We start from the raw sequence: 12,957 nt of genomic DNA on the forward strand, positions 1-12,957 counted from the left end.
AAACCTGGGTTTTATAATACCCGGTTCCGGGTTTTATTTTCGGGTCCGGGTCCGGATTCAGGTTTTTTGTGCACCACTATTCCAGCAAACAAAAAGAACCAAACCTATAATTTCAAAAGGTATGGATTGAAACCAATATATAAACATAGCATGACTGAAGCCCAATCAACAAAAGGGAAAGAGCAAGTAACGTAATAACAAGATTATCATTAAAATACTCCCTCCATGTTTAACTTTTATTACAACCAACCAAACAGAACATAATGCCAGTCCAAAACTGCAAAGGTAAAATATTCAAATTTATCACTAGGTTCCTTGAACTTCAAAACAGAATTACCACAGTTTTAACCTACCTTTTGTTTTAACAACCACCGGATACTAGTTTCATCCTCAATTATCCTGAAAGAATCTGTCATTAGTTCACCTGTCATCCCTGTATGTCCCCTCTTTATCTTGATCATTCAAAAACCCTAGAAATGCAAGAAACCCGAAAAAGAAGAACCCGCCAGATGACCACCCACCTCCACCACCACCACCACCGCCGCCTCCATCATCATCACGTGGTGGTAGTCCAGTACCTCCATCATCAAGGTCTGGAGACTTCTCTTTCCCTGTTTTCCAGTTAATTGTTAAAAAAAAAGTTTTAAACACATATGGTTTTATATTACACACAGCCTCAATTTCCAAATCTTTTATTATAAACTTTCATATAAAAAGAAACAGGAATACCTTGAACAGGAGCAATGGTGATTGTTGATGACTGACGTGTGACCGTTTGAGTCTGCTCTGCACCCATCCTGGCATTCTGCATACATGAAAATGCAGGAATTTCTTCATAAACTTTTCTCAAACCTAATTCTGCTCTATATATTAGATTATCATAATATCTCTTAAATGATACAATATAATTACTTGAACTTCCTGATAGCATTAATCTTAGTCTATTACATAAATTGGTAGTAGGGCTGTTCATAAACCATTTGAAACCGACATAACCACCCAAACCGAAGAAAGTCTGCTGTTTCGGACAGGGTGACTGGGTGAGATCCAAACAGTCTGGTTTTGCTGGTTTTCAAGTTTAACGAATTGGTTTGGAACTCAAAGCAGGCCGTTTACCTCCTATTACTTTTTTTTTTTCAGAAAATGTAGTTATGTATATTATCATGAACCATCTTTTATCATTTTTAAACTTTTACTACGAATTAATGTTTTGAAAAGAATTTAAAACTTTAGTCGGTTTAAACCGCCAAAACTGAACTATTAAAATGCCAAACCTGTAACAGCCGGCCCATCCACCCAACTCGGCCAGATTGGTTTGTCGTTCCCAGAAACCATAGTTAGCACTTCATCCCAGAATTGTCGTAAATCGGGATGAATGGACTGTAACACCCCTGAATTTGGTATGTGGATCGGGAAACTTTTCGCTAGGGTATGTGATAGTATTCACGGTAATAAAGTAAGAAGACAATAAAGTGCAATACTTTCAAACTTTCTACACTAATGCTTCAAAACTCATAAGGCTAAATATAAAAAAAAAAAAAAAAACAAAATATGAACACGTGACACGTGATGAAACTGAACTAACCAAAGCTGCAGCACAGATAAAAGCAGCAGATTTCATTGGCGAAATCTGAATGCGTCCTCCAAGTGTTGCAGGTTGTGTGGTAAGTGGCCTGAGTGGCAATGAACAAAGACCAACTTTTGGTACTTCTGACCTAACTGTCAAGCAAATTTTAACATTGAACAACCCTAAAGTCAGTTATATAACTAACCATCTGATATCAAATAATAAATTGTCAGTATCCTGACGTAATTTAGCAAAACAATCTTCATACCTAGTTGGGAGGTGGAGCTAGGAACCACACTTGCACTCAATGAGAACATCTTGAGATACTGACCTGAAACATTTTTCACATTAGGCCATAAACCTTTTATAACCTGGAATCATATGGAACTCATTAGGGCTGCAAACGAACCGAATGAACATGAACAAGACCTTGTTCATGTTCTTTTGTTAAAAAATATATGTGTTCATGAACTGTTCATGAACACTTACCGAACGAGATTTTATGTTTGTGTTCGTTTGTTAAGGAAATGAACTTGTTCGTGTTTGTTTGTTAATTTTAGGCAACCTAGGTTTAAAAAAGCGCGAAGCGCTCCGAAGCGTTTTGGTTCCAAAAGCTTTAAGCGAAGCTTCAAGCGCGAAGCGAGAGCTTCACGTATACGAAGCGCTCAAAATTAAAATATATATATATATATATATATATATATATATATATATATATATGACCTATTCTACTTGTTAATCAATAACAAACACAAAAACATAATTAAAAAACACACTTAACACATAAAAAACATAGTTAAAACATAAATTAAAGTCGAAACACACTTAGGGTAAAGAAACAGGCCTCATTTAACCCTATTTAAAGACTGTTGGGCTTAAAAAATGGACCAAATGTGACCTGATTGGGCTGAAGCGTCGCTTCAAACCATCATCGCTTCGCGCTTAAAGCTCGCTTCACAGCGCTTCACGTAATGTAACGCTTCAGACCAAAAAAAGCGATGTTTCCAGCGCTTCACGCTTAAAGCTCGCTTTAAGCGCGCTTTTTTAAACACAGTAGGCAACAAACAAAAACAAACACTGAACACAAATGAGCACAAATTAATGTTCATGAACACAAACAAGCGTTCATGAACAGAATATATAATACATTAACACTTATTATTTGTCAGAATTTTGAAGTATTTAAATCAAATATAAAAACTAAAAACGCTAATGAACTATCGAACACAAACACGTTACAGAATGTTCACGAACATAAATAAACGGACACGACCTCTGTTCATGTTCGTTCATTTAACTATACAAACAGAATTTCGTGTTCGTGTTCGTTTGTGGTTCATGAAGGGTTCGCCGAACGTTTTGTTCGTATGCAGCCCTAAAACTCATACATAACATTGTGCAACAACCGCCAACTAGAGATACATGAAGAAAGTAAATAAACAAAAAAGAGATTAAATTATATGAAATTAGTGTAACCATACTTGTAATCCTATAGTTTTAGGGTTTCAATTCTCCAAATTTCCCAATTTCACATTCTTACAAATTATACAAACTGCAGACCAATCCGTAAAAACAATGACATGTAGAACTCCATAAACTTATCTAATCTGATTTCTTTTCTTGAATTTAACAATGATTTCATTCTATTTCAACAAGCATGGACAATAACTACTACGTAACTGTGATATGATGACGGCAAATTGAAACCCTAAACGAAGAGTGATTGTACCTTTTATTGAATTGATAAGAAAATTTCCGGCGGTGTTATTCACGTCGCCGACCGGCTAAGATATGGAAACCCCGTCCACGTAGGATTGGAGAAGAGAGAAGAGGCTGCTAATCTTCTACAAGATATCGATTTATGCGTTAAAAATTTCAAAAGTTTTTGGAAAATTGAAAATTAATAATTACACCTAACTTAATTTGGTAGATAATAATTCCAAGTTAGTTATTGTCCGATAATAATCCGAACTATTCATTTTTTTTAATAAATAGTCCGCCGTTAAAATAGATTAACGGAGTTAAGTTTTTTCTCCCGAATTACAAACCGATGTTTTAGGGTTTTTGATCAGAACGAGGATACGAGTCGATTGATGTAAAACTTATCTCGAAATTGTGCTCGAAATGGTTTGATTTTTGTTAATTGGAAGTTTAAACACCCGAATTGAAGCACCGTTTTCATGGGTTGGGGCAATATTTCGAGGTAAGTATTACATCAATCGACTCGTATCCTCGTTCTGATCAAAAGCCCTGAAATATCGGTTTGTAATTAGGAAAAAGAACTTAACTCCGTTAAGCTATTTTAATGGCGGACTATTTTACAAAAAAAAAAAAAAAAAAATTGACCAATTCGGATAATTATCGGCCAATAACTAACTTGAGATTATTATCGGCCAAATTGACTTAGGTGGGATTATTTATTTCCAATTCGCCAAAGTTTTTTAGGTAGCGTGTGTGGAATGTAAATAAAATTTACAAAAGGAATTGAAATTTGATTTGGAATTTAGATGTATTCCTCTCACAGAATTGACTATTTTATCTGAATTTCATTTTATTTTTTTAAATGAACACACCCATAATATTAAGTTCATATAGGAGTTAATATGAATTTACATATTACATACACAGTTATAGTGGTTATAGTAACTGTATAAGAGTTAAGATAACGTACAAAGTGTCTTATCGTATAAAACGTATGAAAGGCATGAAACTTATAAGATCATTTATAGAGTAATTATGATACTTTTTAAAATTATCCTACAAAGATCAAAATTATTGTACAAGTATCAAAATTACCCTACAAGATAGTTTTACAAAATTACCCTATAATATCAAAATTACCCTACAAGATCATTTGTAGAGTAATTTAGATAACTATGAAAATGTCACCGCATTTTTTCAGCAAAACTTTCAGTTTGTACGTTTTATACGTTAAAGGTATATGTATTTGATCTTTAGTCAAATATAGAAAACACATAGATAGTGATGAGTATATGAATAAACTTTGGATGTTTCGGATTTGTCTAACCTATTTTATTTATAGTAGTTGGAGAGCATTCAAATCTATTTCATCATTGCTGTCTTATAATTATGCTAAAATTAATACATTTTCTCTTTCCATTCAATTAAATAATTTTTTTATACTTCTATCGTTATATTTTATCTCTCCTCCACTGACAACCAATTTCAAAATATATTAAAAAATTATAAAGGATAAACAATGTCCTACTCAAATATACAGATGAAAAGTAACATTTTTTCTCACTTTTTATAATATGAAAACTTCACTCACAAATTTGGTGAAGTGATTGTGAATGCTCTAATAAGGCCATCTCCTATGGAGCAACGCTCCCATGCCATGTGGCAATGAGGGCGGGTAACACCGGAGTTAGGGCGGGGAAGGGGCACCCGTGTAGGTTTCAAAACTGACGTGGAGAATGTGTCAACCAATGAGATATATCCTTTTTTTATTTTTATTTTTTTTCAAATTTTAGTAATATTTTAATAGGGCATAAAATGGTTGAAATCATAGTAGGTGTTACTGAAGGAAAGTAGGGTGATGACTGATGATGTATCAGACTATCAGTGTGAAGTGAATAGGAGATGGCCTAATGAACTAACAACTGATTTGAATATATCCATTCAATCTATTGATACAACTGGTACGCATATGATAAAATTATGGATTCAACAGTTGAACCATTATAATTTGTTTTTGTTAGACACAATGTAACTATATCTTGGCTCCATATACGGTGATAACTGACCATTAAATTCATTGACAAATTTAGTATGCCTTGATATTCTTAGAAACACAACTATATTTTCTCCATTCATTCACATAAATTTCAACTCTCTCTCTCTCTCTCTCTCTATATATATATATATATATATATATATATATATATATATATATATATAATTTACACACAAGCCTCACCAAATTCTAAAGCGTTTATAACAAGGTTCTTTTCAGGTAATTCCTTGCATAAAACAAAAGTTTCTTACAAATTAATTGTTCCAAACCATGTTCCATGAAATGCTTGATGATTCAAAGAACAACAATTGTTTTCTGTTTTCGACATTATATATTATTTGCATATGATTGATTACATTTCTAACACATCAAATGTTGTGACGATCGAGCAGAGAGCAGATTAAATGGAAGCAAAGCTAGAGCGACCAAAGCCGGAACATTCAAAATCAACAATGGAAGAAACCAAGATGTCTATAAATCTTGATCAACAATCGCAGCGTCAGGGTGTTGGTTTTGTCAAATTACGACATTTGGCCACGAATGAGAGTGGTGGCATGATTAGGGTCCCTTCTGAGGGAAAGATCAATTGTCTTTGTTCTCCAACCACCCACGTAGGATCTTTTCGGTGCCGCCATCATAGAACTTATAGCAACGCTAACCACAATATGACTAGTGCTGGAAAATCGTTTAATAGTTTGTCCAATCTCGCTGGCGGCCATGATTAAACCGTGAAGGCTTGCTGCTAAAATCTGGGTTATAGTTTAATGGACGATTCATCTAACCTTGTAAAGTGTCTTCTAAAACATTATGTTTTAGGAATGATTGTGCTAAGTTTTGTTGATGTCTTGTTGCAATTATTAATATGGTTTTACAAGTATGCAAAGGGAATTATCCCTCATGAATAAACTTTGGGAAATTGCACAAATATAATCAATACCAAAACACAAATATAAAGGTAATCAAGCACACACACCAAATTTTAAGCATGGTAAATTTTAAAAACAAGAATAAAACAAATTGAATAATCATATATTGGAATGCCCAGTTTGATGAAGTGTAGGACGTAGCAAAGGTTAAGAAATCAACATCAGATAAAACAAAATTTTCATCTGGTACATACTTAGCTACTTATGTTTGACACATGAGATATGGGTTATAGACATTCACACAACCATTCATCAAAACAAAGCAAATTATCTTAGACACCTTATACAATATATATATATATATATATATATATATATATATATATATATAAAACCAATAAAATACAATATAGAGACGTTATGGTTTAATCACACATTCTTTACTATAACAAAAGCAAACGTGAACAATGATTTGCTCTTCTTGGATCATGTGGCCCCATACCATTGGGATGTTTTTTTTTTCCTTTTTTTTTTTGTTAACAAATGGTGATTTGGCTTGATTGGCCCTCAACTATTGGAATGTGTTTTGTTATTTTGTATAACTAGCCTAAGATCCCGTGTATTACACGGGTTGATTAAAGATAATATCGCTTCATCATCGTTGTTTACATAAAATGTTATTAATATATACACGTCTTGAAACGGATCATGTAAAAACTTTTTATTAACCATCAATATGCAGATATCACAATTCGTTGAAAATCTCTTTATACACCACATTAGTTGTTTTATCTGTAGGTTTTCCGTTGTTGTCAAGTATGAGTATTTTGACCCCATTTCTTGTTTTCACCCTTGATAAGGGAACATACAATTGACCATGAGAGAAGACAGGTTGTTTGAGGTACAAACCAACTCTTGAAAGAGACTAACCTTGACTTTTGTTGATCGTCATTGCAAAATATACTGCCAGCGAAAATTGTCTCCTTTGAAAAGCAAAAGGAATCTTTTTATCAGAAGGTATCAAGTTTAATCGAGGTATATATGTGCAACTATCCATATTTGCACCAGATATTATCTCGGCTTCTATTACACGGTTGTGCAGCTTTTTTACTTGTAGCCTTGTACCGTTGCACAATCCATTCCGTTGATCAATATTTCGTAATAACATTACTGGAACACCAACTTTAAGGACTAACCTATGATTTGGTAAGCATGATATTTTAAGACCATTGAGCACATCTTGGCACGTTGCTGTGAAAACACATGGAAACACAACTTGGCAAACCGTTTTAGTGGGTGTTTGGTGTTGCGTTTTCAAAATAGCATGTAGGTACATGCTTCTCCAAAACCGCGTTTTGGAGGCAGATAATCACTTTTTCATCCAAACACTTTTTTAGATTATTTATGTTTTACAAACGCAATAATCAAATAATCAGTTCAAAACATAATCTCAAACACCCTCTTAGACTAACAGTTTAATAATTGAGTTTAGGTGCTATATTTGCCCATTTGTATATATAGTATGGTATACACCTTAGAAAAAAGAAACAATCCCAACTATACATACCATCCCAAATTTTGGCTGCTATTTGATCTAGTATAAATATAATAAATATTATAAGAACTCATAAATTTTATTATACTTTATTATCGGATAAATATGATACTGTATCAAGTTTTAAAAAAAATTAAGTCATCAATAGTAAGTCATCATATATCCTCGTATGCATAAACATGAACCCTAAGATATAAAACAATATATTTAAAAACAAACTATGCTTAAAATCAAACTTTGAACACACTAAAATAAAATTAAACACAAACTATGGAAATCGTTAACTCTAAATCCTAAATATATACATTAGTTAGAGTTACGATCGATTGTTATTATTCTAGACTTCAAAAATATGCCTTATAATAATTAGCTCGTAACTGAGGCATCAACCTAGTGTGAAACCGCTAGAAATGAAAGACAATGTATAAAAAAAAAAAAAAGATGTTTTTGGTTGGGAGGGCGGGAAACATGCTAGCTTAAGAACCCGCGAGCTTCGCGGTTTGATAAACAAAATTTCTTCATTAATATCGCTATTAATATCGCTGACATTAAATATTATGATTTTATACATGGTAAAAGACAACAGAATATATTAGATTACGACGGCAGATCTGAATATTTTTCCAACAATAACGGCACTAAATAAGCCAGATCATCGATGTGCAGGAACTCACGCATCGGCGACCCTGGACCCCACACCATCACTTCCTTATCTCCTGAAACTCTGGCATCATGAAACCTCCTCATCAATGTTGGCAAAACACATGCATTCTCGGGGTGGAAATAATTATAGTTAAAATGCCTATTAACAAAATCCTATCGAAAGAAAACAAATGATAAAATAATTAACAAATACCATTATATAGGCAGAGACAACTCAAAGGACTATAGATGATGGAACTTCATATATATAAAAACGTAAGTTAATCATTATTAATTCAACACCAAAAACAAACTGCATAAATAGAGGCGAGCATGATACAGGTCGACCCGAAAAGACCCGAGAACCGGACCAAGAATTAACCGAAACCGACAACATTCATAATTCATATAAGCAGGTCCTTGGTTCTGAAAGTACCCTTTTCGATTTCGGGTCCGTTCTCGGTCTAGTACTGAAAATAACCAAATAATATAAACCAAGCCGAAAATTAAAAAAAAATAATAAGGTCCAGGCCAATGTGTGTATAAAGAGTAGTGACAGATCTTAGTCACATGAGTCTGGTGTCTAGCTTACCTGAACCAATGGTCATGTGTGCCAACTTCCCTGCAGTGTTGGAAACGCCTCCACTATTTCCCATCAATCCTGCTGCTCCACCAAAAATAGGTTTCTCAGTCCAAAAGATATCATAGACCCAACCACGAAATTATAGAGGTTGCAAATTAGGAGTGACGGGAACCCTAAATCTAAACATAAAACATGTCATCTCAGGTTGACCTGAAGACCTTTTGTCCAACATTTTTATGTTTTTTTACAAACAGATATTTTGTTGTATATGTTGAGTAAAGTTTATATTATTTTAAAAAAAACTATTATAAGGTTTTATGCATTAGAAAAGTCACTTTGGAAGTTTCAACCTCTTTAACCAAAAATTTGCAATTGTGGTTTGTAAAAGTAGGTCCAAATTGATCATCAGATGAGCTTCATCTTACTTGTATTGTATAAGTAGTGTGAAATTCACCTGTTATCTCGGTGTTTTCTCGAGTTCTACGACAACCTCAACCATGGCAGAGCAGCTCTTCAGGGGTTCTCATCACACATCGACACACGATTCTGGCATAAGTTTCCAAGGATTCAGCTGTCCTGGAATCCCACCCAAAACAACAAATTAAGTACCCCCTTTGTTTATCAAAACATCCTTCAAGGCTCAAATGTGTAATCGAGGTTGTAATAACCATATTTGAAGTCCAGGGCTCTATATGTGTGTATAAAATTTTGATAGTGACTAAAAATCATCATGATGATCATATTTTCCTTTTTTGATCTTAAAAGTTTCAATCATATTTAACTGGTCTTCCATATATCTATAATAAACATATAGATGTATGTATACATGTCTGTTGTGGCTTTCATACTTGTTATGTAATCCATATAAATTTGAAACAAATAAATTAAATGTTTTATGCTGAAATATAGTTAAGTGTATGTATAAGCGATATTGGCGAGTGCACAACAACAATTCAAATATCATCAAAACAAACCCTAATCCCCATCAAATACAAAATTTAAGTCAACAAAACAGTAATCAGAATAATCGGTTTCAAAGTCCACTAATTTAGATCTTATTCATCATATCATTAGAAAGACAAATAATGCCATGTACGCTGAACAAAAAAGGCTACAAAAGAGATCTTACCAGACGATTCGAATTACATCTATAATTGACTGATCTACGTCAACTGCTACTGAAATTGATGAGATCTTCTCAACTTATTCCTCCTTAGTAATCAGATTAACACCGGAGCTAACGTTCGTTTTTACACTCTGAAACAACAGGTCGATGAAACGTTCAATTAAAAAAATCGCGTATACAATTTAACTAAACATAACGATTAGCGATTAAGAACATTGAAAAGTCGTAAAATCAAGATTGTGACCTTTTGTTGCTGATGATACTAATTTAAATCCAAACAATGATGAACTTGTCTAGTAGAACCCACATAAGCATTTTATCAAACACCCTAAGTACATAAACATAAACCTGCCACACTCAATGACACACACAATAATTGATCGGTAACTGAATCGTCAAGTGTCAAATGTTAAAAAGGTATAACATTCTTACCATTAAGAACCAATAATCAACAAAATCGAAGCATAGAAAACATATACTTTAAAACAAACTGATGTCAATTGCAAAAAAATAATAATAATAATTAAAATAATCAAATACCTCTGATGTATACTAAAGTTAATGTGGGAACGAAGGTTGTGGTCATGGCAGTGGAAGTGAACCAGCGTTCGGCGAGACAGTGGGTGACTGCACCTTGTGACTCTTAGTCGTCTACATCAACACCATCTCAACTCTCTCTTCTGCCGATGGTTTTCCAACGTCCATTTATCATAGGAATTGGATCGGATCTTCAATACATTTGCTTAGTTTCTCGAATGAAGATTTTTAAAAACCTTTAACGACGGAAGATAGGCACACTTCTTGTTTTGCCGAAGATGGTGGCTATAAGTCGATAGCTGCAATAAGGCGTATGATAGTATAAGAAAAAACTTTTGACCACCTGTTAGTATCCAATTTTTAAAAAAATTCACCAGTTCCAATTGTTAAAAAAGTCACCAGTTCACTATCAAATTTTATATTTTGTAGCCATAAAATAAAAATAAAGAAAACACTTTTGACCACCTATTAGTATCCAATTTTTTATTCACCAAGAGCAGTTATTTAAGAAGTCACCAGGTCACTAAGTTACGTGTTAGTCTAAATCAAATAATTTTTCATTGTTCAGCCCCGACGAATAGCTGATCACAGATAAGCTGCTACTGCTGGTGGTGGTTTTGGGGCGTAGTCGGGCCGGTTTGAAGTAATCCTTGCTCTGTTCCAGCCACCATCAATGATTTCTTGTCTACTTAGCCATGCCCTTGATTCAAAACAACCTTTTGCAAACCCATATTACAAACTGGATTAATCGTACAAATGCATATCCTCCAACAAAAATTGAGCACCAAAACCACAAGTCAAAGCTAAAATTACAGTCAAAAACCCCAAAAGTCATAAATTACCTGCAAGAAATTTATATAAGTTAAAGTGTCGTACAAAATTAAACATGGTGTAAAAAGTTACATAAATTATTTTTTTAAAATAAACACTCAAACACAAAACTGAATATTAGGAGTAGGGACTTACAAAATGTAGCTCTGTTGCCGATGAAAAACATGAACTTTGGATTCTTCCACATTTTCAATCTCAACTAAGAAGAATGGTGTTTTTTAACATACCAGACAACATTTGCACTCTAGATTCCACTTTTCCAGTTAATGTATCAATCGACGATGGATTTATTTTTATTTGTTAAACAGTTGGCGTCGGTCGGTAAGACAAACAACTTCACAAATGCTATGCTCCTCTGCACGCTTATCACATCTTTTGAACTATGGTAATGATTTTCTAGTCGTGCTTTGCCCAGTTACTATAAAAAAGTTTGAAAACATTATATTTGGTTGTTCATTTATTTAGAAACCCAACCCTCTGCGTTAAACTGAGTCATTTGTGGGTCAATACTCAATAATGTTTGCTTATTGGTGACATATATACGTGTTTTTAATTTGTTACCTGGTACATGTTTTTCGTAACGTAAAAAGTATTGATAAGAAAAATCATGAAAATAGACACTTCATCAGTGAAATTACCAAAATAAAGAATGGCCATTGCCCATCGATACATACATACTGTTATCTATGTGGGTCTGGTTATTGCACCGTCGAGGGACCTAAACAACACTATGCATAGGTCACACCAATATAGAACCAAACAGTACAATAAATAAAGCAGCTAAACAAATGAGAAGTTACCTCTATGCTGGACGGCAGAGAGTCGCCGAAGTGCGCCAGTATGTGGGAAGAATAGCAGATTAGGTATCGCAGATTCACGGGAGTAAACGGAAACCGACCACTGTGAATGCAAAAACATTAGGCATTAAAGATAATGGTTTGAAACAGTAAATCCGCAATAGTTTTGCGGAACATATACAAAATGAATTGACAAAGATATCACACAACAAACCCGCATGTATCGCTCAGCCTTCGTATCAACTATTCTTGCACCCTAGTATATAACACAAATGTAAGAAACTTAAATAAAGTTATGAAACCTTGAAATTTGGTAGTAAACTATTTGAAAATGGTCAATCAGGTTGAAAGTTGCCAAGAGCCGATGTCAAAGATTTGCATTATCGTAATAATATTGTACATGGTTACTATAACTAACGCATTAACTATTTATTAACATAGTTTCAACAAATTAGAAAGAAAGAGTGTTTTAAAGCTCAAGTTATAATATATTCAGTCAAATTAACAAAACACCATGTCAAAGAAAATAATAACACATAACAAAAGTATATCCGATCAAATGTAAAACCCGTTAACAACGAACACATCAATGTTAAATATCAAAAACCAACCCATATCAGTGTAGCACAATGGTAAATATTAAAAATGTTCTTCAGGCATTTCATCGAACAACACGTATGAACATTCCTAGTCACA

At 33.7% G+C, this 12,957-nt stretch overlaps 1 protein-coding gene across 2 annotated transcripts; it reads right to left on the reverse strand.

The window, feature by feature from the left end:
• Window positions 1–165: 165 nt before the first annotated feature.
• LOC110929982 (protein YELLOW LEAF 1, choloroplastic) lies at window positions 166–3,471 on the reverse strand. Of its 2 annotated transcripts, XR_002587569.2 has the most exons (6): window positions 3,297–3,451; window positions 1,836–1,898; window positions 1,586–1,719; window positions 730–805; window positions 354–611; window positions 166–277 (listed from the first exon to the last, which is right to left on the reverse strand). XR_002587569.2 is itself a non-coding variant. In XM_022173180.2 (5 exons), the coding sequence occupies exons 2-5, from the start codon at window positions 1,882–1,884 to the stop codon at window positions 421–423; spliced, it is 450 nt and encodes a 149-aa protein (XP_022028872.1). In that variant the 5' UTR covers window positions 1,885–1,898; window positions 3,297–3,471; the 3' UTR covers window positions 185–420. The 2 variants fall into 2 exon arrangements, 1 of the variants encoding a protein (XP_022028872.1); XM_022173180.2 differs by having other exon boundaries at window positions 185–611; window positions 3,297–3,471.
• Between the last annotated feature and the right edge of the window lie 9,486 nt (window positions 3,472–12,957).

This window comes from Helianthus annuus, chromosome 3 (assembly GCF_002127325.2).
Source record: "Helianthus annuus cultivar XRQ/B chromosome 3, HanXRQr2.0-SUNRISE, whole genome shotgun sequence".
Taxonomy (NCBI): domain Eukaryota; kingdom Viridiplantae; phylum Streptophyta; class Magnoliopsida; order Asterales; family Asteraceae; genus Helianthus; species Helianthus annuus.

What these genes read in the sequence shown, in the direction of transcription:
- LOC110929982 (XM_022173180.2), bottom strand. Translation starts at nt 1,884, where the DNA reads ATGTTCTCATTGAGTGCAAGTGTGGTTCCTAGCTCCACCTCCCAACTA. An exon ending in TTATCTGTGCTGCAGCTTTG is followed by an intron (nt 806 to 1,585) that starts GTTAGTTCAGTT and finishes TCATGTATGCAG; the next exon opens with AATGCCAGGATGGGTGCAGA. An exon ending in CACCATTGCTCCTGTTCAAG is followed by an intron (nt 612 to 729) that starts GTATTCCTGTTT and finishes ACTGGAAAACAG; the next exon opens with GGAAAGAGAAGTCTCCAGAC.